The sequence below is a fragment of the Tursiops truncatus genome, chromosome 3 (assembly GCF_011762595.2).
Source record: "Tursiops truncatus isolate mTurTru1 chromosome 3, mTurTru1.mat.Y, whole genome shotgun sequence".
In the NCBI taxonomy this organism is placed as follows: Eukaryota; Metazoa; Chordata; class Mammalia; order Artiodactyla; family Delphinidae; genus Tursiops; species Tursiops truncatus.
The window spans coordinates 157148301-157174340 of NC_047036.1; the positions used below are offsets into that span (position 1 = coordinate 157148301).

At 49.2% G+C, this 26040-nt stretch overlaps 1 protein-coding gene and 5 non-coding genes across 9 annotated transcripts; 4 read left to right on the top strand and 2 right to left on the bottom strand.

Annotated features, from left to right (window-relative positions):
* Positions 1 to 146: 146 nt before the first annotated feature.
* On the top strand, positions 147 to 219 carry TRNAV-CAC (transfer RNA valine (anticodon CAC)). The gene has a single exon. It is a non-coding gene; the product is annotated as a tRNA-Val (tRNA).
* A 388-nt stretch (positions 220 to 607) lies between these two features.
* TRNAK-CUU (transfer RNA lysine (anticodon CUU)) lies at positions 608 to 680 on the top strand. Its single transcript has one exon. It is a non-coding gene; the product is annotated as a tRNA-Lys (tRNA).
* A 3257-nt stretch (positions 681 to 3937) lies between these two features.
* TRNAV-AAC (transfer RNA valine (anticodon AAC)) lies at positions 3938 to 4010 on the top strand. The gene has a single exon. It is a non-coding gene; the product is annotated as a tRNA-Val (tRNA).
* A 6398-nt stretch (positions 4011 to 10408) lies between these two features.
* Positions 10409 to 10481, bottom strand: TRNAK-CUU (transfer RNA lysine (anticodon CUU)). Its single transcript has one exon. It is a non-coding gene; the product is annotated as a tRNA-Lys (tRNA).
* Positions 10482 to 10963: 482 nt separating this feature from the next.
* On the bottom strand, positions 10964 to 11035 carry TRNAA-UGC (transfer RNA alanine (anticodon UGC)). The gene has a single exon. It is a non-coding gene; the product is annotated as a tRNA-Ala (tRNA).
* Positions 11036 to 13628: 2593 nt separating this feature from the next.
* On the top strand, positions 13629 to 23902 carry TRIM7 (tripartite motif containing 7). Of its 4 annotated transcripts, XM_033853748.2 has the most exons (7): positions 13629 to 14135; positions 15024 to 15119; positions 18409 to 18639; positions 19452 to 19474; positions 19761 to 19876; positions 20392 to 20427; positions 22305 to 23902. In XM_033853748.2, the coding sequence occupies exons 1-7, from the start codon at positions 13629 to 13631 to the stop codon at positions 22814 to 22816; spliced, it is 1521 nt and encodes a 506-aa protein (XP_033709639.1). In that variant the 3' UTR covers positions 22817 to 23902. The 4 variants fall into 4 exon arrangements, 3 of the variants coding, with proteins under 3 accessions (XP_033709639.1, XP_073659067.1, XP_033709640.1); XM_073802966.1 differs by lacking the exon at positions 19761 to 19876 and having other exon boundaries at positions 22305 to 22504; XM_033853749.2 differs by lacking the exon at positions 13629 to 14135 and having other exon boundaries at positions 15048 to 15119; positions 18362 to 18639.
* The last annotated feature ends 2138 nt before the right edge of the window (positions 23903 to 26040 follow it).

The window sequence follows — 26040 nt, forward strand, 5'->3', positions numbered from 1 at the left end:
AAAATGGGGCCACAAGACCTGAACACGGTTCAGCCGGCCCCTGATGGGAGCCCCTTGTTCCTCTGGATTTGTGGTGTTTCTCAACCCTGCCAGTTCCGGCTACGTGTAGATTTCAGGGTATTATCAGGAATGCTGTCCCTATGGGTGTTTCCGTAGTGTAGTGGTTATCACGTTCGCCTCACACGCGAAAGGTCCCCGGTTCGAAACCGGGCGGAAACAACTTTTGGTCCTAGTCACCGTCTCTCCGGCATCCCGGAGAGTGAAGGCTGTCACATGAAGGACAAGTGTGTGTTCATCTCTATTTCTGTTTCTCGGAGACTGGCCGTGAGGCGGTACCGTAGCAGTCTATATTCTGCATAAGTGCTCCAACGTAAATTCAGGTCTCGTTACCTCAGCTAATCTCTTTACTCTTCCCCCCGGACGCCTGCACGGCCACCTCTTCCGTGTCGAGGGGGCGTAGACTTCGGACCCCTAGGCCCTAGTCATTAGGGCAGAGCCAGGCGCACAGTTGGCGCTCTATAATACTTCTGCGGTTGCGTAGCAGTGTGCCTGCATCCTTGCTTGTGGATCTTGGTCCCTTGGGACAGAAAAGGGGCCTTCAGTAGCCGCCCGGCTAGCTCAGTCGGTAGAGCATGAGACTCTTAATCTCAGGGTCGTGGGTTCGAGCCCCACGTTGGGCGCTGGTTCATTTTGGAAATGAGGATAATACACGTTGGGCGCTGGTTCATTTTGGAAATGAGGATAATAAAAGCTTTTGATGTAAGGGCAGCAAGGTATTCTCCAGACCGAGATCCGCACTCGAGATCGAGTGCACCCAGCTCTAAGGCCTATCGCTTCCCGAAAGGGAGAGTGAAGGGTGACTGCCGGCGAACAAATTCCTAGGGGCCTGTTCCTCAGACCACATTCCGCTTACTGAAATCCTCCTATCAGCGCTCAACATGTATTAGGCGCCCTCTCTTTAAGAGACGACCTGCCCGCGTGTCCCGGGCAAGCTGCCCTGGGAGGGAGGGCACTGAGTGACCCCCGGAAGCTGCGGTAGGACCCCAGGGACCCCTGATTAGCGACCACCTTACCAGGTGATTTAGAGGTTAGTATTCCGCGCTCTCTGCCGCCGCCCTGTTTCGATGTCCGAGACCCTCATGTCCAGTATACTCTCTTTATGGTCGGTATTGAGTCGATCTTTTGTGAAATGTTGCCCCACACATGCCAGCCTCCACATTCCCCCTACACGTAAAGGAACGTTAAAATGTCCTTTCTTGGAACACCCTAACATGAACATGTTCAGTTTACCGGTCGTGTCACGAAATTCTTCCTTAACTTCACTTGAATTCATCCTTTTCCATTTATTGTTCCTTAGTCCTGTAAATTCAGCCCATTTTCTATTTTCCGTCTGTAGAAGTCTCCCCACATACACACCAGACCACGAGAGAAGTCTGTTAATTATATAAAGCTGGTTTATTAAACTTGCTAAGCGAAGGATAGTACCACCTTCGGTCTCAGAAGTGTATCAAAAGGGAGCGTTAGGGAGGATTTAGCATGACACCCTCTGAGAGCAGTGTGGACAGGAAATGGGCAGAGTTGCTAGTACAGGCCTACCTCACGCGTCCCTGGGGAGTTAGTGTTATTATGGTCTTTTCTTGGAACGTTTGGGTCTAAACAAGACGGTGTTAGAAGAGTTTGAACTTTGGCATTTCGTCTTGTACAAATGCTTGTGGATTCGTTTGCAAAGTGGTTTCAGGGTTATTTTTTACCACCTTTAGTGGGACTGGAAAACATTCCTAAAAGATTCTGGCTTTTTCATTAAGAGAAAGCCGAAGTGCACGACAGGAATAAAGATGCAGACGTAGAGAATGGACATGAGGACACGGGAAGAGGGAAGGGTAAGCTGGAACAAAGTGAGAGAGTGGCATGGACATATATACACTACCAAATGTAAAATAGATAGCTAGTGGGAAGCAGCCGCATAGCACAGGGAGATCAGCTCGGGGCTTTGTGACCACCTAGAGGGGTGGGATAGGGAGGGTGGGAGGGAGGAAGACGCGAGAGGGAAGAGATATGGGAACATGTGTATATGTATAACTGATTCACTTTGTTATAAAGCAGAAACTAACACACCACTGTAAAGCAATTATACTCCCATAAAGATGTTAAAAAAAAAAAAAAGAGAGAATCCTAAGTGGACAAGCTTCTCTTCCCTGTCTCCCAACAAGCCCAGGGCACGCCCGCCCGAGCTTTTTGCTACAATTCCTGCTTTTCTTTCCTCTCCGCCCCTTCCACCGTTGCCCCTCGGGTCGGGTCTGGTTTAGAATCCCTGTGCTAGTAAGTGACCACGTTGCTCTTGGCGTTCATAGGTTCAGACGTTAGGCAAATGCATGGTAGGATCTTTGGTCTTTTCCTCGAGCTGTAGTAAAAGCTGCAGAGGCAGAAAGACTCGCACTGATTTACGTCTTGGATTCTTTCAGGAATGATGAGCAGGAGGTGTGAGGGGACTGAGACCGCGTCAGGGAGAGGGGCCGGAAGGAAACAGTCACGGTCCAGACAGGAGGCGGCTGGCGCCAGGGGCAAGGCAGCAGCCGACCGGAGAAGCAGTGAAGGAGCTGGATGTATGGTTTGTACTCAGGGCAGGAGAGGGGTCTCCTGGATTTCTGCTTTCGATGGTTTAACAACCGAGATCGGATACTGAAGATTGGAAGTGGCCGGGGAGAGAGGAGAGAGGAGTAATGAGTTCAGTCTTGAACAAGTTGGGAGACGTCTAAAGGGACATGTGCAAGACAGGGGAGAGCAGTCTTAGCTGGAGTCTCAGTTGCAGGGATAGAGTGTGGGTCAAGCTGTGAGCTGGGATCTGACCCTCAGGGAGATGGCCTCAGGTACAAGAAGGAGGAGTCGGAATAGGAGGAAAGCCAGCAGCGAAGCTTCCATTGAAGCCAAGGGAGTCGAGATGTGCAAAAAGGGACGACAAGTGGGTAGAGTCAAATTATAGTCTAGGAAGGGAAAATGGTAAAGCGTCCATGGGCCACTTGCAGGCCCCTTGGTAACCTTGAACTAGACTTGGACAAGAGGGCCTCCTGCCCCGTGCTCTGGGGGAGAGGGCCTTCCGTGTCACAGACACTTTAAGGATCCCTACTCAGTAGGACTCAGCCTCTGTTCCAATTCCTGGTTACCTAGGTCTTTGGGAACAAGCATCGGCAACAGAAAAACATTTTGGAATATTATACCATCGATACTAATCTTAAATTTGCATACATGTAGCTCTACATATAGCATATGTTAAACCTCATCCCAATTCTGGAAATTGAATGAGTTTTATTTTTATAAAATACTTAAAAGATTTCACTACGTTTTCAAAATTTAATAAATTTTTTTCAGCTTTATTTAAATAACATCGACTTAAAATTTGGTATTCACTAATTTCAATCTCCCCTTTATTCTTAATAATTTTGTATAATTTCTAAGAAATATATAATTATATTGAAAGCATATGTAAAATTAATTTCATTGTTGCTTGTTTGTATCTAATTTACATTTTGACGAAAATATATTCAAATCTCATATACTTTGAATGTATTTGAACCCTTTAGATCTGTCAATAGAGCACAAATTATCTGAAAATTTAAACCTGGCAGCTATCTCCCTAGAAGACAGACATAATGGAGAGGGTTATCCAGCCTCAAGCCACATTTTACCTTCCCTCCCACGAGGCCCGCTGCTTTCATTCGCACTTTTTTTTTTTTTAATTGCTACACTTGATTGATTTCACTACCCACTAACGGATCGCGCTCCACAGTTTGACAAACACTGTTACCCAAGGCCACCAAGGGACCGGTATTCCAGGGCAGAATGGTTCCAGGGGCTCTGAGCCAGCGGATGGGTAGAGGGTCCTGGACATTGACCATGATCATAAGTCCTATAAAAGATATGGGAAGCTGAACAGTCATGTGTTTCCGTAGTGTAGTGGTTATCACGTTCGCCTAACACGCGAAAGGTCCCCGGTTCGAAACCGGGCGGAAACAGCAACGTTATATTTCTTTTTTTTTTTCCCCTGCTAAAACAGTTTCTTCCAGTTAACTTGCCTACTTCTGTCATTTGTTGCCGGAATGTATGTGTATAAAAGTACGCATAACTTTTACAGTTTTATCCATACTCCTGTCTTTTCCAATCTATTACCAGTTCCCTTCAAGCTAATATGTTCCACATCTCTAGGTCTGTAGTGCAAAAGCAGGTGGTCTACGTCATTAGAGCCAGACTTCACAGAACTTAAAATCCTAGAAGATTTAGAGGCAGCAAAAGGCGGGAATGCCACTCAACGACAAATGAAATATTTTAAAAATATTTTAAAAATATTTTTAAAATATATAACCACACCATCTATCACATCATGTTGACTGTGTCTGGTCCTGTTGCAGGTGTCTCCCTCTACTGTAGGTGAGGCCACTGAGGCGCAGACACATCACATAAGGTGAGCAAATGTGGGGTAGAGGAAATAGTAGACGGTGCTAAAGAACGGAGAATGGGGGAAGAAACAGGGCACCGAGAGAAATTCAAGTTAGCACAGCCGGAAAAGCACCTGGTTCTGCCAGTGATCTGCTGGTGACTGGCTCCTGCTCGGCGCTGCTGGCTATCGCGACAACCTCCACCTTACGGACAACACCGTGAGCGAGTCTGAGTTTTTCTACCCTGACTGGTTTCACTCCCATCCTGCGCCTCCTCATCAACCTGTCCTCAGCGGCAGTGCAGAACAGTAAAAAGAACCATCAGTCTCTCCAGAGGTGTCTCGGTCAGCCGCCTTCTTCACCGATCCTCACTTGCTGCGCATCTGTTTCAGGCCTGTGAGAAGTGACAGGTGTGTTGAGAAACGGGCTCCAGAGATCAAGGGGAAAAGGCAGCGAAGGCTTCACAGAAGCAGACCAGCGGTGCTTGGAGTCCCCAAAACAGAGTTCCCGGCCGGAGAGCTGTCAGTAGAGAAACACAAGATGTGGACTTTTGCAGTGCAGCCTAGAAAATGGGGTTCACACTCTCATACACCTGACGGTACACAAACTTACACGTGAGAGAAGCAACTTCTTTCCCAGGACTTCTGTCAAACTTGAAAGTCGAGTAGAGAAAACATCAAAGTGGTAAATCAAATTCTCTTTCAAGTTTCACGCATTTTTTTTTTTTCTTTTCTTTTTTGGCTTCGCTTCGCAGCTGGCGGGATCTCATTTCCCAGACTAGGGATCAAATCCTGGCCCTGGCAGTGAAAGTGCCGAGTCCTAACCATTGGACCTCCAGGGAATTCCCTAAAATTTCACACATCTTAAATGCAGACAAAACGTAACCAAAAATAGCCCAGTGATGGCAAAACTTGTTAGGCCACCTGCATTCACATAACTTACACACACACAGAATCAATATCGGGCCCATCTCTTTATCATTGCTCTTTTATACTTATTTGTATGCCTTACCTGGGTTTACAGATGTAAACCCAACCAAGAATGACAGGGCCTTGTCATGCAGCTTAGAGCTCTAAAAGAGTGAAGAATTTTGGACCCCACTTGGAAGAATTCTCCCAGACTTTCCCCTGCTGACCCAATTTCTTTTTTTTTCCTCGTGTTTTTCATAGTAATTTGAGATGAGTCAGTACAGTCCCTGCATCCGAGGCTCTGGACTGCCAGAGGTTCTCTTGCAACCCCTCCAAGCCGACCCAGGACTCTGGGAGGCCAGGACCATCACTCAGTCCTGTCACTCTTCTCCAGGTGGATTTTGGTCTGTGCCTCAGCTAACATAAGAGTTGTCATCTGACTTCCTTGGGGAGACAGTAAACAAATTCAGTGCAACACAATTAACACCAAAGAACCAGCTGGACTGAGCAATAAGCTCGACAGAAAGCTGTCTCACGTGAGTCATATTTCTTTTGGGCTACCTTTCATGCTAAATCGTCAATAGGACTTGACAGCTTTCCTAGATTCATCTTGTTTCAATTAATGCTAAAATTATGCTCTTTTTGATCCTTAAATTGTAGCTGCTTGTCAGTGGAAGCCCCTTTAAATTGGTCCCTTGGTCCTTTCAGCATTGCCCTGGCAATTTGAGAGCATCCTTGTTCCCTGGTAGAAGTGCACACTTCGGGCCTATCTATAATTTTTCCTGGATGCAGGAGAATGTTCAGGGAGCTTGATTGATGGATTGATTTTTTAGTGAAGAGTAAAAGAAAAGAGCCAAATCTGGGTGTCAGGACAGTGCATGGGGCCAAAAGTCCCTGGCTCCCCCACTTCTGACGTACCCTAGGGAAATCCTTAAAAGGATGTAAGCTTACACTGACAGCTCTATTTAATTGTAGCTTTGCTAGATCTTTACTTTTTTTTTTTCAAATAGACCTCAACATCATTACTCTACAAAATTATTTACCTAAATCTCTCACTCAAAAGTAATTGTATTCCTTTTTGCTTTCATGTTTTAAACTTTTATTAGAAAATTTAAAGTAGACAGAATGGTATTAGGAAACCCCAAGTACTCATCACTCAGCTTCAACACTTTTCTCTCTTCCACCATTTCTGTTTTATCTCTACATCTACCACTTCCCATCCCACTGCCTCTTTTCTTCATAATCCTCATAGATTTCATGGAATAGCCTTCTATCGTCACTCTATTGATCACCTCCCTTTCCCTCTGGTTCTTTTATGTGTAAAACTTCAAGGTTAGGAAATAATATTAATAGCTACAAATCTCATGAATTGGGTCCTTACCGTGGACTAGAAACTGTTCTAGATGCTGGGCATCATTGACTCCTTTGCACCCTTGCAACAAACCTATGGTGTGCCACTATTAAAAGGAAACTTCATTCACTCGTTCATTTACATTGCAGTGAAAAAGACAGACCAGGTCCCTGCCCTCCTGGTGTTTACCTTCTGATGGGCAATTAAAATAACAGACAAATAAACAGGTAGAAAAATAATCTCAGAGAGCGATAAGGACTGTGAGAAAATTAATGAGGGTGATCTGATAGAGTGTCAGGCAGAGCACAGTATTAGAGAGATAGGCCAGAAAAGATGTATCAGAAGAGGTGACAATGAGCTGAGTCAGGAAGATAAGAAAGAGCTAGCCTTCCAAATATCTTGGGGAAGAGGCCTTTGGGAGAGGGAGCAGAGAGTTCAAAGGCCCTGAAGTAGGAGTAAACTTGGTGGGTTCAAGGACGGAAGACCAGGGGCTTGGAGGCTAAGGAGCCACACCTATACCTCCTTGGCTCTGCATTCAGATGACTGCCTCCGCACCATTTGCTGGTTTTGTTTGCAGGTGGATAGAAAAATGAGTGGAGGACACGGGATCTTATGTCTTTGAGGACTCCCAGGCAAATGAAGAACAGAGTAGAGTTTTTAACACCATGTGGAGTTTTTAAGGACAAATGAATTAACACATAGGTTCATTCAGAAAATTTCAAATAAACAACAAACACCAGCTCTAGATTCCAGCTGTGACCTAATCACTGCCTCCCCAGTGCCTCCCTCACCTCACCATGAATTGAAGGTTCAGATAAATTCTGTAATTGTCATTTAAAATGTCTAAGAGAATATCACCAGTGGCTTAGGTGTTCAGGAAGATGCCTTTTGGTAACCTTAATTCATGAAAGAACCAGTGAAAGGGATTGTTCCATTTGTTTCAGAAATGTCTAGCTCTATAAGAAGAACAACAATATTTGTAAATTAAATTTAAAGCCTTGAGGAAAACTAGACTTTAACATTTACAACTGTAATACATTGAATATTAATCACAAAAGAAGTATGTATTGAAAAGAATACATACTTTTCCCTATTCAAAAGACTCCCCCTTGCCCTTAGGCACTAAACATCTCAAATGATAACAGAGAGGGTTTCCCAAAATAGCCAGTGATTTTAGTTCAGTTGGTCCTGACACAGAATAGAGGAGCAGGTCATTCTGGGTCGTCTTTTTTGGCCACTCTTCCTTTTGCAGGCAGTCCTCCAGAATTAGCTTGTTCTGGTTGACATTTTGTCTTCCTCCTTACCCACAATTCACATTCCCCATGACACCAGCATGTGACTGAGACCTGCCGTTTTCTTGGGGGGACTTGCACCCTTAAACCAATGTGATATGACATAAACAGCAATGAAATAATGGGTGAGCGTTTGATAGTGATTGAACCTTCTCTCCTGATGCTACACAGACCATAGAAGAATGATTTTCTCAAGTCTAGTAAAGGGAAACCAGTGGCTGTTAAAGAAAAAGATGATACTGGAGTATTTTTAGACTAGTTAGAATATAGCCATGAATATATTAAACCTGGAAATAATCTTCTGTTTCAAATGAGGTTTTTAAATAAGAATATTCGTGTGGATGGTTGATTAATAATTTACATATAAATTATATATAATCATTGTTTTAGACCACTTCATAAACTACATGCATGATCTAATAATTTATATATCCCCCATATGACACCAAGACCTTGTATAACATCACATACAAATTTAATGTCTTATATCTTGTTGGAGTCTCCTTGTCCAAGGAGAAAATTTGCCGAGTAAAAAATAACTGAGCAGGCCTTTCCAATGATGTCATGGCTTTGCAAGTGAAGAAAACATGATGGCCTCCCACAGAAACAGGACTGAAAAGAGAAAAAAATAACGTTGTCCTATAGAATTGGATTAGAAACCGTAAATTAGAGTGACAATGTGATCTTCAAAATCTTTTGTCCAAGTATGTGCCTGTGAGAGGCAAAAGGAAGGTCCCTCTCCCTGTTGGCCCTGCAATGGTTATTATCCTATAGGACAGACAGTGAGGGGCCCTGTTAATTTTAAGGGGGTAGGGACAGTCACATGTTAGGTTTGTTGTTAAAGCAGCCCGATGCCACCAAGGCAGTGAAGAAACAGTCAATCTTATTCATGACTGGTGGGAGGTAAGATCACCCTGTAGGACCCATAGCCTGGTGATTTGTCTATTTTACATTACAACTTCATATATACCTTGACCCAGGAATCTTACTTCTTGGGAATTTGCCTTACAGATATAAGTTCAAAAGTGCAAAATGACAACACTACATGCTTATTAACTGCAGCATTGATTGTAATAGCAAGAGATTGGAAACTATGAATATCCATCAGTAGGTGATCTGTTAAACTAGGGTTCATCTACAGTGGAATATTATGCAGCTGCAAAAAAAGACTGAGGAAAATTTCTATGTCTTGAGATGGAAAGATCATCAAAATATAACAGAGCTGTAATTATATTTTTGTGTAAAATAGGGGAAAACAAAAATATATTTTCATTAAAAAACTCTGGAAGAATATGTACATAGATACAAAACTTGTTACCTAGGAAGGGAGGATGGAAGTTAGATTCTTTTCACTGAATATTTTTATAGATGGTTCAATTTTTGAACAGTACAGTTTATTACCTACTCAAAAGATGTTTTAAAAACTCATTTTGTGGTGCAGCCTCTGTGGAAAATGGTATAGCAATTCCACAAAAAATTAAACAGGGAAATACCATATATCAGCAAATCCACTTCTAGATATATACCCAAAAGAGGTGAAAGCAGGAACTTGAACATGTGTACTAGTAGGACACCCATGTTCATAGCAGCATTATCCACAATCACCGAAAGGTGGAAGGGACCCAAGTGTCTATCGAGAGATAAATGGATAAACAAAATGTGGTATATACATACAATCGAATATTATGTAGCCTTAAAAGGAAGGAATTCGGACACATGCTACAACGTGGAAGAACCTTGAAGACATTATGCTGAGTGAAATAAGCCAGTCACAAAAGGACAAATATTGTATGGTTCATCTTATATGAGGTCCCTAGAGTAGTCAAATTCATAGAGACAGAGAGTAGAATGGTGGTTGCCAGGGGCTGGGAGAAAGATAGTTAGGGAGTTAATGTTCACCGGGTACAGAGTTGCAGCTGGGGAATATGAAAAAGTTCTGGAGATGGATGGTGGTGATGGTTGCCCAACAATGTGAATGTGTTTAAAGCCACAGAGCTGTGAACTTTAAAATGGTGAAAATGAACAAGGTCCTACTGTATAGCACAGGGAACTATATTCAATATCTTGTAATAAACCATAATGGAAAAGAATCTGAAAAACAATCTATATATATTATCTTTGCTGTACACCAGAAGCTAACACAACATTGTATATCAACTATACTTCAATTTTTTTAAATGGTGAAAGTGGTACATTTTATTATGTATGCCTTAAAAAAAATTAAAAAAAAAATTTTTTTAACCCCAAAAAATTTTTAAAAACCCGCTTTGTTAGTAGGTAAAGGATAGATTAATCAGTGAACCGGAGAGTGACAACAAAACGGCCTAGTGAATATCACACACAGGGAATTTCCCGTACAGGATTTCTTTATTTCTTCCGAAAGCCGGTCAGGCAAGGAAGTGCTTCGTGTGACCAAAACACACACTTCGCCCAACGTGGGGCTCGAACCCACGACCCTGAGATTAAGAGTCTCATGCTCTACCGACTGAGCTAGTCGGGCGTGTGTGTCACTTTTTTCAGTAATTCTTACTTCAAGGTAGGATTCGGGCTGTATCTAGCTCCAGGTTTGAAGTTAGTTGGGACAAGATCTGGCCACTAAAGACAAGATTCTTAGCAGCCCAGGAAACTCAAACTCTACCGATCGTGCTTGACTGACCGTCCCTCCCACTTCCGTCCGTATTCTTCTTGCCCTTTTCCGCCAGGGACCTTGCCCTTTTCCGCCAGGGACCTTGCCCTTTTCCATCCCTGGAAAACGTACGGCTCAGCGCAGGGAAAAACTGCTCACGCTGACGCCATCGATGAGCTCACCCTGTGATTTTTCAGTCCGAAGTTTAAAGGTAGAGCCGCGGGGTTGGGCTTGTAGTGGGTGAGGGCCGCCGGCTCCTCCAACCTGCGCAAACTCCACTCTTTAGGAATTTTCCTAGTGTTCTGCGTTTCGAAACTTGGAAGGAGAGGAAGCAAAACGGTCACGCATACCTGCGCTGGAGATGCCGGGGATCGAACCCGGGGCCTCATACATGCAAAGCATGCGCTCTACCACTGAGCTACATCCCCACTCTCAGACAGCGCATTTTCCATGTTCCCTTAGTCCTTTATTGGCGAAAGGCAAGGGTGAATGAATAGCATCGCCAGTCGCGACAACCCAAACGCAGCAAAGCTCGGCGGCCAGCGCCGGGAGCTGTTCCAGGGTCCTCTACTGATTCTAGGCGAGCGGACCACTACCGAGGGTCGCCCGGGGGGAGCACAGGACCGGGATAAACCCTTGGAGGCAGCGGGGAAAAAGAAGGGAAAGTCATCCGGCACGATACCCAAAATGAACTGTGAGCCGAAAAAAGGAAAGTTAAGACTGGGTGCAGGATGTTACTTTTGTTAAACAAAAAGAGGGGGGAGTGTAGCAAAATATGTAATATTTGTATAAAGTAATTCAGAATTGCAAAGTTGATTGCTTGGGATTGTAAGGGAACTGGGACGTAGGTGATAGGCAGATTTTTCACTGTTAACCGCTCTGTATATCTGAATTTTGAGCCACATTTAAATCAATTCAATCCAAGAAAAGTTTACCGAGCTCTACTGTGTACCAAGAACTGCTCTAGAAAACTGGAGGTTCAACTGTGAACAAAACTGACATAGTCCATTACATCTATCAGCTCCTATTCCAGAGGAGGTAGAGTGCTAGAGAGAAAACAGACCCGGCGTTGAGGGAGAGAATATAGTAATGTGTGATTTTGAGAAGGTGACTTTTGAAAAAAGGCTTGAAGGAGATGGGACCTGAGCCATGCAGGTATCTGAGGAAAGAGAGGTCCAAGTAAAGGTTAACAGCCAGTTTAAAGGCCCTGAAGTAGGATCTTTCTGACTTGTTATTGCAGGAATAATAAGGAAGTCCACGTGGCAGGGGAGAGTGAGAGGAGATGAGGGTGGAGAGGTTGTGTGCAGAGGATGGAGAGGAAGAATGGGTAGGGCCTTTAGACGATTGTGAAGACTTTGACTTTTACTCTGAGAGAGATGGGAGCCACAGGAGGATTTCAGCAAAGGAGAGCCCCTATCTGATTTAACATTTTAACAGGATTGTTCTCACAGCTGGATGGAGAAGACAGGGCAGGAGTGGGGCAGAAGGGGAGAAAACTGTTGTGATCATCAAATTATAGGAGATGATGCGGTGGAGGGGGTGAGAGAGTGAGGAGATGCTGAGGACTGTGAGTGGGGCCTTCTCATTTCCCTTGTCTGTCAGAGGACTCACCCCTTTGGGCCTGAGCACCTGGAGGGGTAGAGTTGTTAACTGGGATGGGGTGGGGAAGGCTGTGGGCGGAGCAGGTGGAGGGGCAGAGCAGAAGTGCATTGTGGAAACCGTGAGTGTGTGCCTCCCCCTTAGAATTCTGCATGTGGAGATGCTGCCCAGTGAGTTGGATGTGGGAGCCAGGAGCCAGACATCCTAGGAAGAGCTGGGCTGGGGCTTTGTACTTTGGAGCAGGGAGAAGGTCTTTTAAGCAAGAAAGTGGAAGAGATCACAAGGAAGTGAGTATAGACAGAAGTCCAAGGGTTGAGCAAGGGAAAGTCCAAAGGTTGAGGAGGAAACCACCACGGTGGCCAAGAAGTGGGTAGGAGGCCATGGAGGTGGGAGGAGAGTCAGGGAGTACAGCATCCCAGAAGGCGCTGAGAAAGGGTGTCCGGAAGGGGGAAGCATCAGAGGAGAGGGGAGGTAAGGCCTGAGAAGGGGCCTGCTTTCACCTTTGGGTTAGGATCGCTGTGGTCACTGGTGACCTTGACAAGAGCAGTTTCTGAGGAGGTTGGGGAAGAAAATCTGCCCCAAGTGCCCTCCAGAGGGAGTGAGGTGAGAGAGGGTGTGAGCAAATACAATGGCAGTTCTGGGCGGTGGGTAGGGGGACTGTAGAAACGAGCTAGAGAAACAAAGGATTGGGTTTTGGAGGGGTATAACACCGAATAAAGTGGGGGAATTGACTGTAACTGTATTACTTGCTTAAAAAAACAAAACAAAAATAAAGAATAAAAGGGGAGGCGGGGGGACACAATCGCGGGAGAGGTAGCTACAAAAGTGGATACAAGGCCACGCTTGGGGGTCGGGGACAAGAGTCAGGTTCCAGACTCTAAATTTAGCTCAGCACAGGGCCGGACAAACCTGAGCTCCGGGAACCTGACACTGGTCCGGCGTCAGGCCCTCGGGCTGTGCTGGCTGGGCCTCGGGCGGCAACTGGGAGTGGCGCCCAGATGGGCGTGTGCTTCCACCTGTCCCGGCCCATTTCCCAAGGCTGACTGGGTCAGGCTGGGGCGGCCTAGACAGGCTCGCGTTAGGGCTGAGAGAAGGGAGAGACGGAGAGAGGGCGACTCGGGACCCAGGAGGCCGCGGGCCAAGGCGGGATATTGAGCGGCCCAGAACTGGAGCGCAGAGCACTGGCCTGCGCTGAGATCCCCTCGCCCTGTGCTGCCCGGTCAGCTATCAAAGCGCACCCTCCCCTCACGTTTCCCATCCTGGCGCACCCTCAGCTCCAGTCTCTGCCAGCAGGGGTCAGCCCCGCCCTTCTTCTTCCCGTGGGCGCTCGGAGGCCCGCCCCGGCCGCTACGCTGGGAGTGGCGTACCGTAGGGTAGGTATCCTCTCCCGCGCCGCCCGACTTGGGTGAGCTGAGGGTGCGCATGGCGGCGGTGGGGCCGCGGACTGGCCCGGGCGCTGGGGCCGAAGCACTGGCGCTGGCGGTAGAGCTGCAGGGCGAGGTGACCTGCTCCATCTGCCTGGAGCTCTTCCGGGAGCCGGTGTCCGTCGAGTGCGGCCACAGCTTCTGCCGCGCCTGTATCGCGCGCTGCTGGGAGCGCTCGGGCGCCGGGGCCACCGCTGCGTCCCACAAGTTGTCCTGCTCGCTGCCCTGCCCGCAGTGTCGCGAGCCCGCGCGCCCGGGCCAGCTGCGGCCCAACCGGCAGCTGGCCGCGGTGGCCACGCTGCTGCGGCGCTTCAGCCTAACAGCCGGCGCGCAGGGGGAACGCGGGCCTCCGGAAGCGGGGGCGGCCGGGTGCGCGCAGCACCGCGAACCGCTCAAGCTCTACTGTCAGGACGATGGACGTGCCATTTGCGTGGTGTGCGACCGCGCCCGCGAGCACCGCGCTCACGCCGTGTTACCCCTGGACGAGGCGGTGCAGGAGGCCAAGGTGAGCGCCGTCCCCACCCCTACGCGTCCCCGGGACCCCCAGTCCCCGTTCTGCGTTCCCGCGCAGGCAGGAAGGCCCAGGTGAGCCCCTGCTTCTTTTCCCTTATCCCATGCTGCGCAGCATTGGCTTCGGGACTGAGTGCGGCTCTCCCTCTGTCACCCCCGACACCACCAATACCACCTTCCCAAACCCCTCGCGTTTCCCTTTGGGCCCCTACTGGGCCGCCTGCGTGATGCCCCACAGATTTGGAGATTTTCTTTCTGTCAGTACCTGGCTTTGAGCGGTTTCTCCGTCACACCCACACATTCGCTACCCCCACTCTCAGCCCTTTCCCTGGACATAGCTCTGTTCGGTGTTCTCACCTTCTGTGGCCGAGTGGGACGACCTTCCCAGGAGGTCGGGGTAAGGGGGTGGGTGGCTCCAGGGCTGAGTAGAGAGCCAAGAGCCATCTGGGATTCTGGCACCTCCCATTCCTGCCAACTTGCTAGGGTGTGCGCGGACGCCTCTGGCACAGTCCCCGGTCTTTCTTTGCTCTTACCCTGCTCCAGCTCTCCCACCCAGAGGGCTTTCCGATGGTGGTGAGGAAAGCAGAAGAGAGGACTAGGCAGGTTGGGCTGCTGGCGGGCTTGATGTCAGCCTGGATGGTGCACAGATGGTCTTGAGGACGGGAGACCCTGAGGCCTTTGGAGTCACCCAGCAGCTGTCCTGTACCCTTACGTGCAGCCTGTGCAGGCTGTAGCCATCCCGACGTCCAGAGGTGGCTTCAACCCTGCCGCCTCTTCCTCAATGAACAGGGCCTTCCCTTTCTCCTGGGTGGCTTCAGGAAGGCACAAGTGGGAGTTGCCAGAATCCTCTCCCCACAGTGTCCTCCTTCTCACTCTTCCGCAGGAGCTCCTGGAGTCCAGGCTGCAGGTCTTGAAGAAGGATCTGGAGGACTATGAGGCATTTCGTTCCACTGAAGGGAAGGAGAGCAAGGAGCTCCTGGTGAGCATGGCAACCCCCAGGGTGGCTCCCCTGGGTGACAGCAGAGGGCCACCCACCACTCTGGCTAGGTGTGTGTGGCTTTGGAGTGTGTGCCTGGGGAAGAGCCGAGGTGGAGTTTAGAAATATAATGAGGTGCATATTATATAGGGTGACCGTGTAATTTATTATATAACCAGAGCTTTTGAGAGTGAAAGGGAGGGCTAAAATAATTATTTTAGAACAGCTGGCTTGAAGTGGAACTGTCCAGGTGAATCAGGATGTATAGTCCCCCTAATATTACATAACACCCCAGTTAGGGTCTGTGGAGCATCTTGTAATGGAACACATTAATATTTCTATAGAGAAACATATGAATATTCATACTAAGTGGGAGGCTTCTGTCAGTCTATGGCGTATTTGACCACCAAAGGAGTTATGAAAAAAACTTTCTTTCAGTTTTAGAGTTTTTTCGATTTTGAAATCGAGGCTAGGGGAGCGGGGTTGGGGGGATGGGGGAGGAGATGGCAGAGCTGCTCCCCACCCAGTAGAGGGCAGGAGGGTCCAGGACTTGGGTTTGCAGCAGCCGATTGTGCTATAGCACCCTCACTGCCCAGCGCTTAGGGTGGTATTTTGTCTTCCTTGAAGTGGAACAGGAAAGTGAAATGGGGTTCATTTTGGTTAAGGTGGGCAAATGTGGGTCACTGTCATTTTCCATCTCGAAAATTCAGTTCCTAGCTCAAAAACTAGGGGTTAAGAGAATGAAAGGATCCACTAAGGCCTGTTAGGGCAGGGCTCTTAAGTCCTAGAGTTGGAAAATGGAGGGAGAGCAACCTGAGGGTCGCCCCCCCCCTTAAGGGAAGGAGGTGTGGGGTGAAGGGGAGGACCCTGTGTACAGGTGCCCCAGGGTCCTTTCCTGACCCTGAACTGCACCTGGTACACCTGCATCCCATGCACATCTCAGACATTCTCTTCTGAACATTCACTTCCCTCCACAAGGAAGGGCTCACCCCTCACCCCTCCAGATCTCCACCCTGCTCTGCTGGAAAAAAAGAGTAAGCATGTGGGGCTTCCTTGGTGGCGCAGTGGTTGAGAGTCCGCCTGCTGATGCAGGGGACACGGGTTCGTGCCCCGGTCCGGGAGGATCCCACATGCCGTGGAGCGGCTGGGCCCGTGAGCCATGGCCGCTGAGCCTGCGTGTCCGGAGCCTGTGCTCCGCAACGGGAGAGGCCACAACAGTGAGAGGCCCGCGTACCGATAAAAAAAAAAAAGAGTAAGCATGTGGCTCTTAGTAAGCATCCGTGATCCAGAGGGCCTTCTCCAGCTTGGGCAGCTTCATGGTCTCTAACCCCACACCCCATGACATTGCTTAGCACTTTCTACTCTGTCCTGCCCCCACCCAGCCAACCCCCCTGTGGCCCACACATCCTTCATGATTACAAAATACCTGCTTAATGAGACAACCATTGCTGCTATGAGAACAAGGAGAAGGAATATTTTTATTTGAAAATGCTCTTACCATTTAGAGGAGTAGTTCTCAACTGGTGGCAATTTTGGGCCCCAGGGGACATTTGGCAATGTCTGGAGATATTTTTGGTTGTCAGCACTGGGGCAGGGGTGCTACTGGTGTTTACCGGTAGAGGCCAGGGTACTGCTTAAACATCCTGCGATGCATAGGACAGCCCTCCACCACAAATAATTATCTTGCCCCAAATGTCAATAGCGCCGAGGTTGGAAACCCCGATTTAGAGTGTTTTGGTAAATATTGTCCCACTTGTGTTACTTCCTTGGGAGACCGTATGCTATAATTGCAAGAAGCTTGGACTCTGGGGTCAGAGTCCCTGGATTAGAATCCTGACTTCCCACTTCCTGGTAATGCACCTCTCTGTCTTGGTCTTCTCATTTGTAAATCAGGATGAGAGTGTACCCAGGTCACTGGGTGGTTGTCAGCATTGAGGGAGTTAACGCCTGTAAAGTTCCCTGGGCTGTTGCTGCCTGCTTGCCCAAATCCTGAAGACTGGGGAGCAGCGAACTGAACCCAGGTCTCCTAACTTCAGAACCCACTTATAGTCTCCTCTTCCAGCCACCCCCTCCCCCCCTAGAGTTTTCAGGGAAGAGGAACTTTGACATTTGCGCTTGTCCTGGAGGGATGGAATCCTTCTCACTGGCCACGAGAGGCCTCACTTGTTATATCATGCAGAGTCCCTCCCAGGTGTTCATGTAAAGACTCAAGAGGGTCAGGAGCGAGAGTCTGTGTCTGAAATCACAGGGGTGAAAATCCTGTGGATAGTGGTCATGGAAAGAATAGGATAGAAACCTTGCACACAGCAGACTCTTACTTAGGGTACTTAGGGTATTAGGGTACTTTGTTGGCCTGCTTGTCTGACAGCCAGTGACATCAATGATTTACTTTAAGTTTCTGTGTCTTAAAATGAGTTTTCATCAGCAGCCCCCACTCCACCCCCCTACTTCCACAAAGCCACACCTTAAAGTTGCCTTATAAATCATATATTAAATCATCGCTGAAAATGTTGAACTAAACCGAAGTGAGAAGAGTTATACGGCATTATGTTTGAGATCTCAGTGTGTGCTATCAAAGATGTTTTCCAACTCTACAATAACTTGAAACCATCACGTGTTTGGATGCTCTAATTTCAGCAGAATAAAGATCATAAATTTGGTCACACACACACAAAAGTGGGTTGGCTATTGCAAAGTTGCTTTCCCTGTAGGGGATGGCAGGGGTTTATCAGGCAGATTACTGAACAAATACTGATCAGGCCGTTCCTTATAGGCTGGTTTAAGATAACATTTGTGGGAGAGCTGAAGCTGTCATTAGGTCTCAGTTTGGTGATGTGGGGCTTAACATAAGCGACTCCATTTGGGGCCTGTTGTCTTGCTTTGAACACAAAACAAATGTGTTTGGGGACCTCAGTTTAATCCTTACAGTGACTGCAGGAGGCACTATTTTATCCCTCCCACTTTTCAAATAAGGAGACTGCAGCCCTGGGGGATTCTGGGGTGAGTTTGAAGTTTCCCTAGGTTGGTGGGAGAACCCAGGTCTAAAGAGACACATGGGCGCAACTGTCACAGGGAAAGGGAAGGCACGTGTTGAGGCTGCTGCGTGCTCGGAATTGGGACATTTAAACTAAAGCGTGTGCACGGTGGGCATGCACGCGTGAGTCTCTGACCCCTGAGCAGTGAGGGGGATGCACCCCTGCCCTGTGGGATGGCTCAGAGGCTTCTATCCAAATGCTGTGTCTCAGATGCCCACACCCCTTTGCCCTCTTCAACTTCACCTCTCCTGGGACAGAAGCAGATGGCAGCCGAGCGAGAGAAGGTTGGGGCGGAGTTCCAGGCTCTGCGGGCCTTCCTGGTGGAACAGGAGGGTCGGCTCCTGGGCCGCCTGGAGGAGCTGTCCCGGGAGGTGACACAGAAGCAGAATGAGAACCTGGCCCGGCTTGGGGGTGAGATTGCCCAGCTCTCCAAGCTCAGCAGCGAGATCCAGGAGACAACTGGCAAGCCTGATCTTGACGTTCTCCAGGTGAGCCTGGCTTGGCCAGGGTACGAGTCCTTTATCCTAAGGCAGGAGGCATGAATTTATCCCTCCCACTTTTCAAATGAGGAAACAAGAATGGCGGCGAGAACAGAATCAGATCCTATGAGTTTAGTAGAATCACACATCTGGAGCCAAAGTGGACTAGAGAGAGGAGCGCTGATTTTCCTGGGGTTAGAGGTCTAAAGGGATGTGATAAAAACTTTCTTGACCATGATCCACAATAACATCTCTTACAATGTATTCTATCATATACGTTGTGACAAAAGTCTCGGAAAATGACACTTACCCGTACTACATGTGATGCACTTTGATGTTTTTTATTCTGTCTTATTTCCTTCTAAAATAAATAGTCACAATCCACGAAATAAACTTCACAAGTCACAAATGGATCAAGAATGGTCATTTAAGTGAATTCCCTGGACTCTGTACTTCCACTGCCGGGGGCCTGGGTTCAATCCATGGTCAGGTAACTAAGATACCAGAAAGCCATGAGGCCAAAACAAAACAAAACAAAACAGGTCATTTAAAAGGCACTAATCTGAGTGACGTCCAGGTGTTGCATAAGAGCTGTCACTTGTCTTGGGCGATGTTGAAAGCAGAGGCAGCACTGGGTCCCAGCCCTTGGCTCCATGATGATTCTGTAATAAATGGGAGCGTCGGGAAGCTCTTGCCACCTGGGGCCCATGCAGGAGGCAGGGGGTGATACACCTGCTTATTCCCCTGGAAGGAGGGAAGGGGCCAGTTTTATTTTCTCAAAGGTGAATGCTGGTTTGGTTTTCTCTCATTGTTCTTTCCAGGAATTCAAAAACACACTAAGCAGGTGAGTGGACCTAACAATACCTTGGGCCTCTCTAAGCTGGCACTTCTTTTCCACTTAGCTTCCTGTCTTCATTCCCCACCCCTGACCTCTCACCTCCCGATGCCCCCAGTGCCTTACCTGGGTACCTTCTGAGGCAAACATCTGCTGCCTGGCCATGGGTATTCGGCACGGGGTCAGGCTCTCCTTTTCACCTCTCCCCACCCAGAGGACCTCACCGTCCTAACTGTCAAGCCCAGTGGGAGTGGGACAGTGCTAGTGGGCCTTCCTCAGGGTCCTTGTCCTGCAGGTGCAGCAATGTGCCCGCCCCCAAGCCAACCACAGTCTCTTCTGAGATGAAGAATAAAGTCTGGAATGTTTCTCTCAAGACCTTTGTCTTAAAGGGGCTGCTCAAGAAGTTCAGAGGTAGGGACTTGTGTGTGGGGCTGGGCCCTGCAGTCCTGGTGGTGATGGTGTGTTTCTGGTGGTTTGGGGTCCTGAAGGTGTGCCTTTCCAAAAGCTGTATGATAAAACAGGAACTAGGGTGTGTCAAGGCCAGACTGGTGCGGGGAGGCGGTGGTGGCTAATTTATTTAGAACCCCCGCCCCTACCCCAGGGCATGAAGCTTCCCCTGGGGACAGATGGAGTAGAGGGGCACTGGGGGCAGAAAGAAGGATGAAGAGGGAGAGCTCAGCTCAGAATGGCTCCAGACAAAAGAGGGGGAAGTGGGAGAGGTAGAGCTAGAATACAGCCCCCTGTCCACCCCCATGATCGGCCCAGCACTTGCCCATCAACTCTAGGGTATCTGGGGAGTGAGTGAACCCCCAGATATTTAACATTTACAGTGGGGCTGTCAGTGTCAAGAGGTGGTGTCACCGTTGTTGCCAAATAGAAATTTCCCATGTCATTCACACACAACCTGCTTTGTTTCTCCCCTTCAGAGGATCTTCGGGGAGAACTGGAGAAAGAGGAGAAAGGTATGATGGCTGTTTTAACAGTGAGTGCCCGTCATTTGGCCATGCAGAGATCCAGTGACTGTCTCTCGGGGCTCTGTGCATGGTTGGTTCCTTCTGCCTGTCCACCTCAGCAACTTTGCCATCGACTGCCCTTTCTTCCTCATCCTCACAAGTCTGATTCCTTCAGGCCACCGTGGGGCCCATAGGCCTATAAGTTGTTCCAGAGCAGGAGTGCCCTGCACCTTGAGATACTCAGATCGGGGAGTGCTTGTCGGTCACCTGGACAAGCCTCTCTTCCCTGTTCCCGCTCCCAGAGAGACGGAGGCCTCTCCTGGGGACAGGGATTGTGTGCAGGGGTCGGGGGAAGCAGGGGGAGACTGGAAGGGAGGTGGTGATCACTCCTGCAGGGCTCTGGGGTGAGTGGGATCTAACCCCAAGGGGAAGGGAAGTGGGGAGGGGAGGACACATATTCCTGATGCTGATGTGACTGAGCTAAATCAGATCTTACTCGGGAAGAATCTAAACCAACCGAGTCAGACTATGTCCTCCTCTGCTCAGAACCCTGCCTCTCTCACTCAGTAAGGGCTGGAGTTCCTGCAGTGGTCTTGAAGGCCCTACGGGATCTGGAGTCTCACTGCACACTCTTCCCCTGGTTCACTCCGTGCAGCCACACACAGTCCTTGCTGCTCCTGGAAGGCACCAAGCACACAGCTGCTTAAGGGCCTTTGCACTGCACCGGCTATGCCAGGGCCTGGAACACCCTTCCCCCAGACAGCTGCATATCTGACTTCCTATCTCCTTGATGTCTGTGCTCAAATGCACTTTTTCAGTAAGGCCTTCCCTGGCCCCTCTAGTTGAAATTACAGCCTGCTCTCCTGATCCCTCTATCGTGTATTGTCTCTCCTCCTTCTCCCCACAGAAAGGAAGCTTCAGGAGGGCAGGGATACTCCACTGTGGGATTCTCAGGGCCTAGAACAGACCTGGAACATAGTAGCACTTGCAGCAAGTGTGCATATTTTAACTTTTTATTATGGAAAATTTCAAACATAAAGTAGAAGAGCATGACGAGTATTATGTACTCATCATACACCTTCATCAATTATTGACTCGTGGCTAGTATTTTTCATAAACACCCCTACCCACTTCTTCCCACTGCATTATTTCGCAGCAAACCACAGATAGCTCTCATTTCCGTAAATATCTCAGTATGTTGTCTCTAAAGAGATAGACTTTAAAAAAAAACATAAACACAAAACCATTAAGAAAGCAAACACAAAACCAACGTCATAACTAAAAAATTAATGATTCTTTCCAGTATCTAGTGTCCGAAATCCCCCACTTGTCTTTTTTCTTAATTTTATTTTTTCAATTGAAGTATAATTCATTTACAATGTTTTGCCAATCTCTGCTGTACAGCCCCAATTTTCTTTTTTTTTCTCTTTTGCGCTGCCTTGGGTCTTCATTGCTGCATGCGGGCTTTTCTCTAGTTGTGTGCGCGGGGTCTACCCGATGCGGTGCACGGGCTTCTCATTGTGGTGGCTTCGCGGGCTTCAGAAGTTGTGGCTTGCGGGCTCTAGAGCGCAGGCTCAGTCGTTGTGGCGCAGGGGTTTACTTGCTCCACCTGTGGGATCTTCCGGACCCAGGGCTCGAACCTGTGTAGCCTGCAGTGGCAGGCAGAGTCTTAACCACTGCGCCAGTAGGGAAGGCCACCCCCACGGTCTTTTAAATTGGATTTGTCAATCTGTTTGAATTGAGATCCAAATCAGGTCCATAAATTGCCTTTCTGTGATTTCAACACCTACTTAATGAGGGGGCGGTGGGAGTGGGGCGATGGGAGCCGTGCAAGGACACTGCATGGGACGTCTCTCCCTGTCTTCCCCCCTCCCCATACCCCGCAGTGGAGCTGACCTTGGACCCCGACACGGCCAACCCCCGCCTCATCCTCTCTCTGGATCTTAAGAGCGTGCGCCTTGGACAGCGGGCCCAGGACCTGCCCAGCCACCCGCGCCGCTTCGACACCAACATGCGAGTTCTGGCATCCTCCGGTTTCTCCTCCGGGAGGCACCACTGGGAGGTGGAAGTGGGCTCCAAGGACGGCTGGGCCTTTGGCGTGGCACGTGAGAGCGTGCGCCGCAAGGGCCTCACGCCCTTCACCCCCGAAGAGGGCGTCTGGGCGCTGCAGCTCAACAGCGGGCAGTACTGGGCGGTGACCAGCCCTGAAAGGACGCCCCTCAGCTGTGGGCACCTGTCCCGCGTGCGGGTCGCCCTGGACCTGGAGGTGGGGGCCGTGTCCTTCTATGCTGCGGAGGACATGCACCACATCTACACCTTCCGTGTCAACTTCCAAGAGCGCGTGTTCCCCCTTTTCTCTGTCTGCTCCACTGGTACCTACTTGCGAATCTGGCCTTGAGGGGCATTGCCCGGCCTCCCTGAGGGGGTCAGTGCGTCATGGGAAGGCATGTTGCCCTCGGATGGGGCCTCCTGGTCACTCTGGGTATGCCCTCCAGACTCTTGTCCCAGGCTGCCTTAGAGGGGCTTCTGCAGACTACAGCATCAAAGACATGAGAATGGGCTGTTGGGGAAAAGGGCTCTGAGGTCAGTTGAGCAGGGGAAGAGATGCTTTGGACCCTCCTGGCATGTCTCCTGCCTGTTGTCCACGTGTGGATTTGGCCTGAGCTGTGAGGAGGTGGAGGTGGATGAGGACAGGAGCCCAGCTCCACCAGAGGTGCTTCCTATCACTGCCCCAACTCAGCAGGGCTTCTGGTTCCGTGGAACAAAACCAAGCTCTGGTCCTTTGCCATCCTCAGTTGCAAGGGGGGCAGGTTCCTGCCAGGCCAATCAGGTTCATGATCCCTTCTGCTCTGCCTTCCTGTCAGCTGCCAGCTCTGCCTTCAGAGACCTGAATCTAGCTGGCCTGACGAAGTTGTCTACTCAGGGAGGATCACTGTACTTCCAGCTCAGTGGAGAGTTTGGGCCGGAACTGGTAGGAGACCCTTGATCTGTACATGAGGGCAAAGCCCAGGGTAACAGTATATAGGCATAGCTACCGTCCAATGTGGCTTAGCCTGATGATAGAGTGTATGTACAACACATCCTTGGCCACAGTGACTGCTCCGTGTACTCAAGTTTGCCTAAACCCTTTTCAAGTGCCAAAGTACAGTCTCCCTTGGGTAAGGAGACCAAAGATTCTGGAATTTTGGACCTCAAGGCGGCACGTATAATTTTACAGAAGCAACTAACACCAGCATGGAAATGCACAGAGCACAGGCATGCCCCTGACAGACACTTCCTGGAGCTTCCCAAATGTATGCCAGCAGCAGAAGACCCTGGTGCCACGGCCTGCTCAGCCCGTACCCTGGAGGGTGTTATTCCCTTGGCTAATGGTTCCCCAGCTTCTGCATGGCTGGGCTTCTGGGAGAGTGGAGGTAGGCTGTTCCCTGCTTAGTGTGCTCCAGGAAAGGGGCATGGGGAGATGGAAATACAGACTGTGAGCTCATTTCTAGGGTGTCTTGGCTCATTCTTAACTCCCCTAGTCTGAATGCAAGAGCACAGTTACGAGCAAAGGTTTCTGCCAGACTAGGTGAGCGTGTGTGTTTATCTGTGTGAGGAACGTTTGCATATGTGTTTAGATCTCAGATCTCAGGAGCGGGGGGCGGAGCCATGTGGATTTTGGAGAGGGCGTTTATGAGCATGCGTATAAGGTTTAGGTGCGAACAGACATAGGTCAGTATGGTCACACCCTATTTTTGATTTGTAGTTGTAAAATATTAGCCACCCCATATTTAGGTGAAAGCCAAAGGTTTCCTTCCCCCACTACCTAGCTGCCCAGCTAGATGAAATCCAGTCTCAGACCTAATTCTGTCCTGCACACATTGTTTATAGATAGACATGTTGGCATGCAGGGGCAGTGACCATCAAACAGTCTGATCTGCAAGCATCTTGGAGTTTCCATGCTCTCTGTCCCTGAGATACTTCAAGCACACTTTGCATACAAGGGACGGTAAGAGAGATGTTCTTGTCGGGGCAGGCATGACACTTTTCTAGAGGCAATCTAGAGATATAGCACTAGGCAGTCAGAATCCAGTGTCCTGTGGGCTGGGGACAGGACCATTGAAGAGTCCAGCCTATAGCAGCATCCCAGAGGGTGAACCCTGTGTGGTGTTCATACATGGAGAGTAGCTCTAGAACACTGTAGCTAATCAGTGTATTTGAATACCACTGATTTCCACAAGGAAAATCCATTTCTAACATTCACTTATTAATTAAATTGCCTAATGCTATCATCAAGCCTTAATGTTATCCAGGCTTGTATGGCTTTTGGATTGAGTAGCACAATTACCCTTTATATCGTCTAACAACTGTGCTGAAGTATTGCAACACATTACAGGTCACGGAAGGTAGGGTGACTAGGTTCAGGTCTGGGCACTGCAGGGGTGGCTGTGTTTATATTTTCAGCTTTTGTGTTTGTGAATGTGATTGTGTGTCTATCAGAGTTTGCAGACTAACAATGTAGATATATACATATTCGAAGAGATGTAACAACAGTTACATAACAATTACACGTGGACAGTACGACAGATGTTCTCTCTTGGTCACTAGGGTGGTGCAGTGACTTAGGATGTCACAAGGCTGGTGTGAGAGTATGCCTGTGTGTGTGCATTTTCCTCTCCCATCCTTTGACCATCATAAGATCTCTGAGATGTCTGGGCCTCTGAGAGCAATGACTGGCCTAACCTGGGTTCCTTCTGACTCCATCCATTCATTGGTCCTAGATCCTTGTGAGCTGCTGAGACATGAAAACCCACATCCTTGAAACCAGACCCTCACACCACTCCTCAGCATCCAGACAAGAGGGCACCTAGGGACCTTCCTCTGGCCTGGCCACCCAGTGACCTAAGTCATCTGGCCTTGCAGGGACCAAAGGGTGGGTTGGGCCATCAGACCAAGTTCCACCAACTACAGCCACAGTTTCTGACCATTTCTGGGCTAGGGCTCCTGTCCCTCACCTGGGCTCTCAATCTCTTCCCTTTGTCCCGTGGGCGCTTTGGGGGGCCCCGATGGAACCAGCTCCCCCAAAATTCAAGACGGGCCCCTAAGGATTTCCTTTTCCTAATTTGCCTTAAGTTGCGGTAGGGGCTAGGGACCTCCTGTCCCGTTCCAGTCCTTCACACATCGACCTTTTGATTTTCCCACCTTTCTCTACCAATCTTTCCCTCCTGATCACCCACCCAGACCAGACCTGGATTCCTCTCAGGACAGGCACACTGACACCCTTTCTCTAGCCCTCCTCTCAGAGCCCCAACCTCGGACCCCTACTGTCATAGGACTCTATCCTCAACAAGTTTTCGCCCCAGACCCCAAAGCCGGGCGGCAGACCCCAGGCCCTCCTCGTATTCAGCCCATTGGGGGCCCCGCCCCCTCCTGCAGCGCGCCCCGCCCTCACCAGATCTCTCACAGCTTCCGCTCCCCAGCGGGCGCAACTCTCCTCCTCTGTCCTCTGGGCTCTGTCCCAGGATTTGCAGCTCGACCCGCGACACTGACACTGACGCCACAGCTGAGGGGGCGGCAGTCGGACGGGGCGCTCACTGGCCGAGGGACGTGGGCCCCGCCTGCATGTTGGTGTCTGCGGCTGCG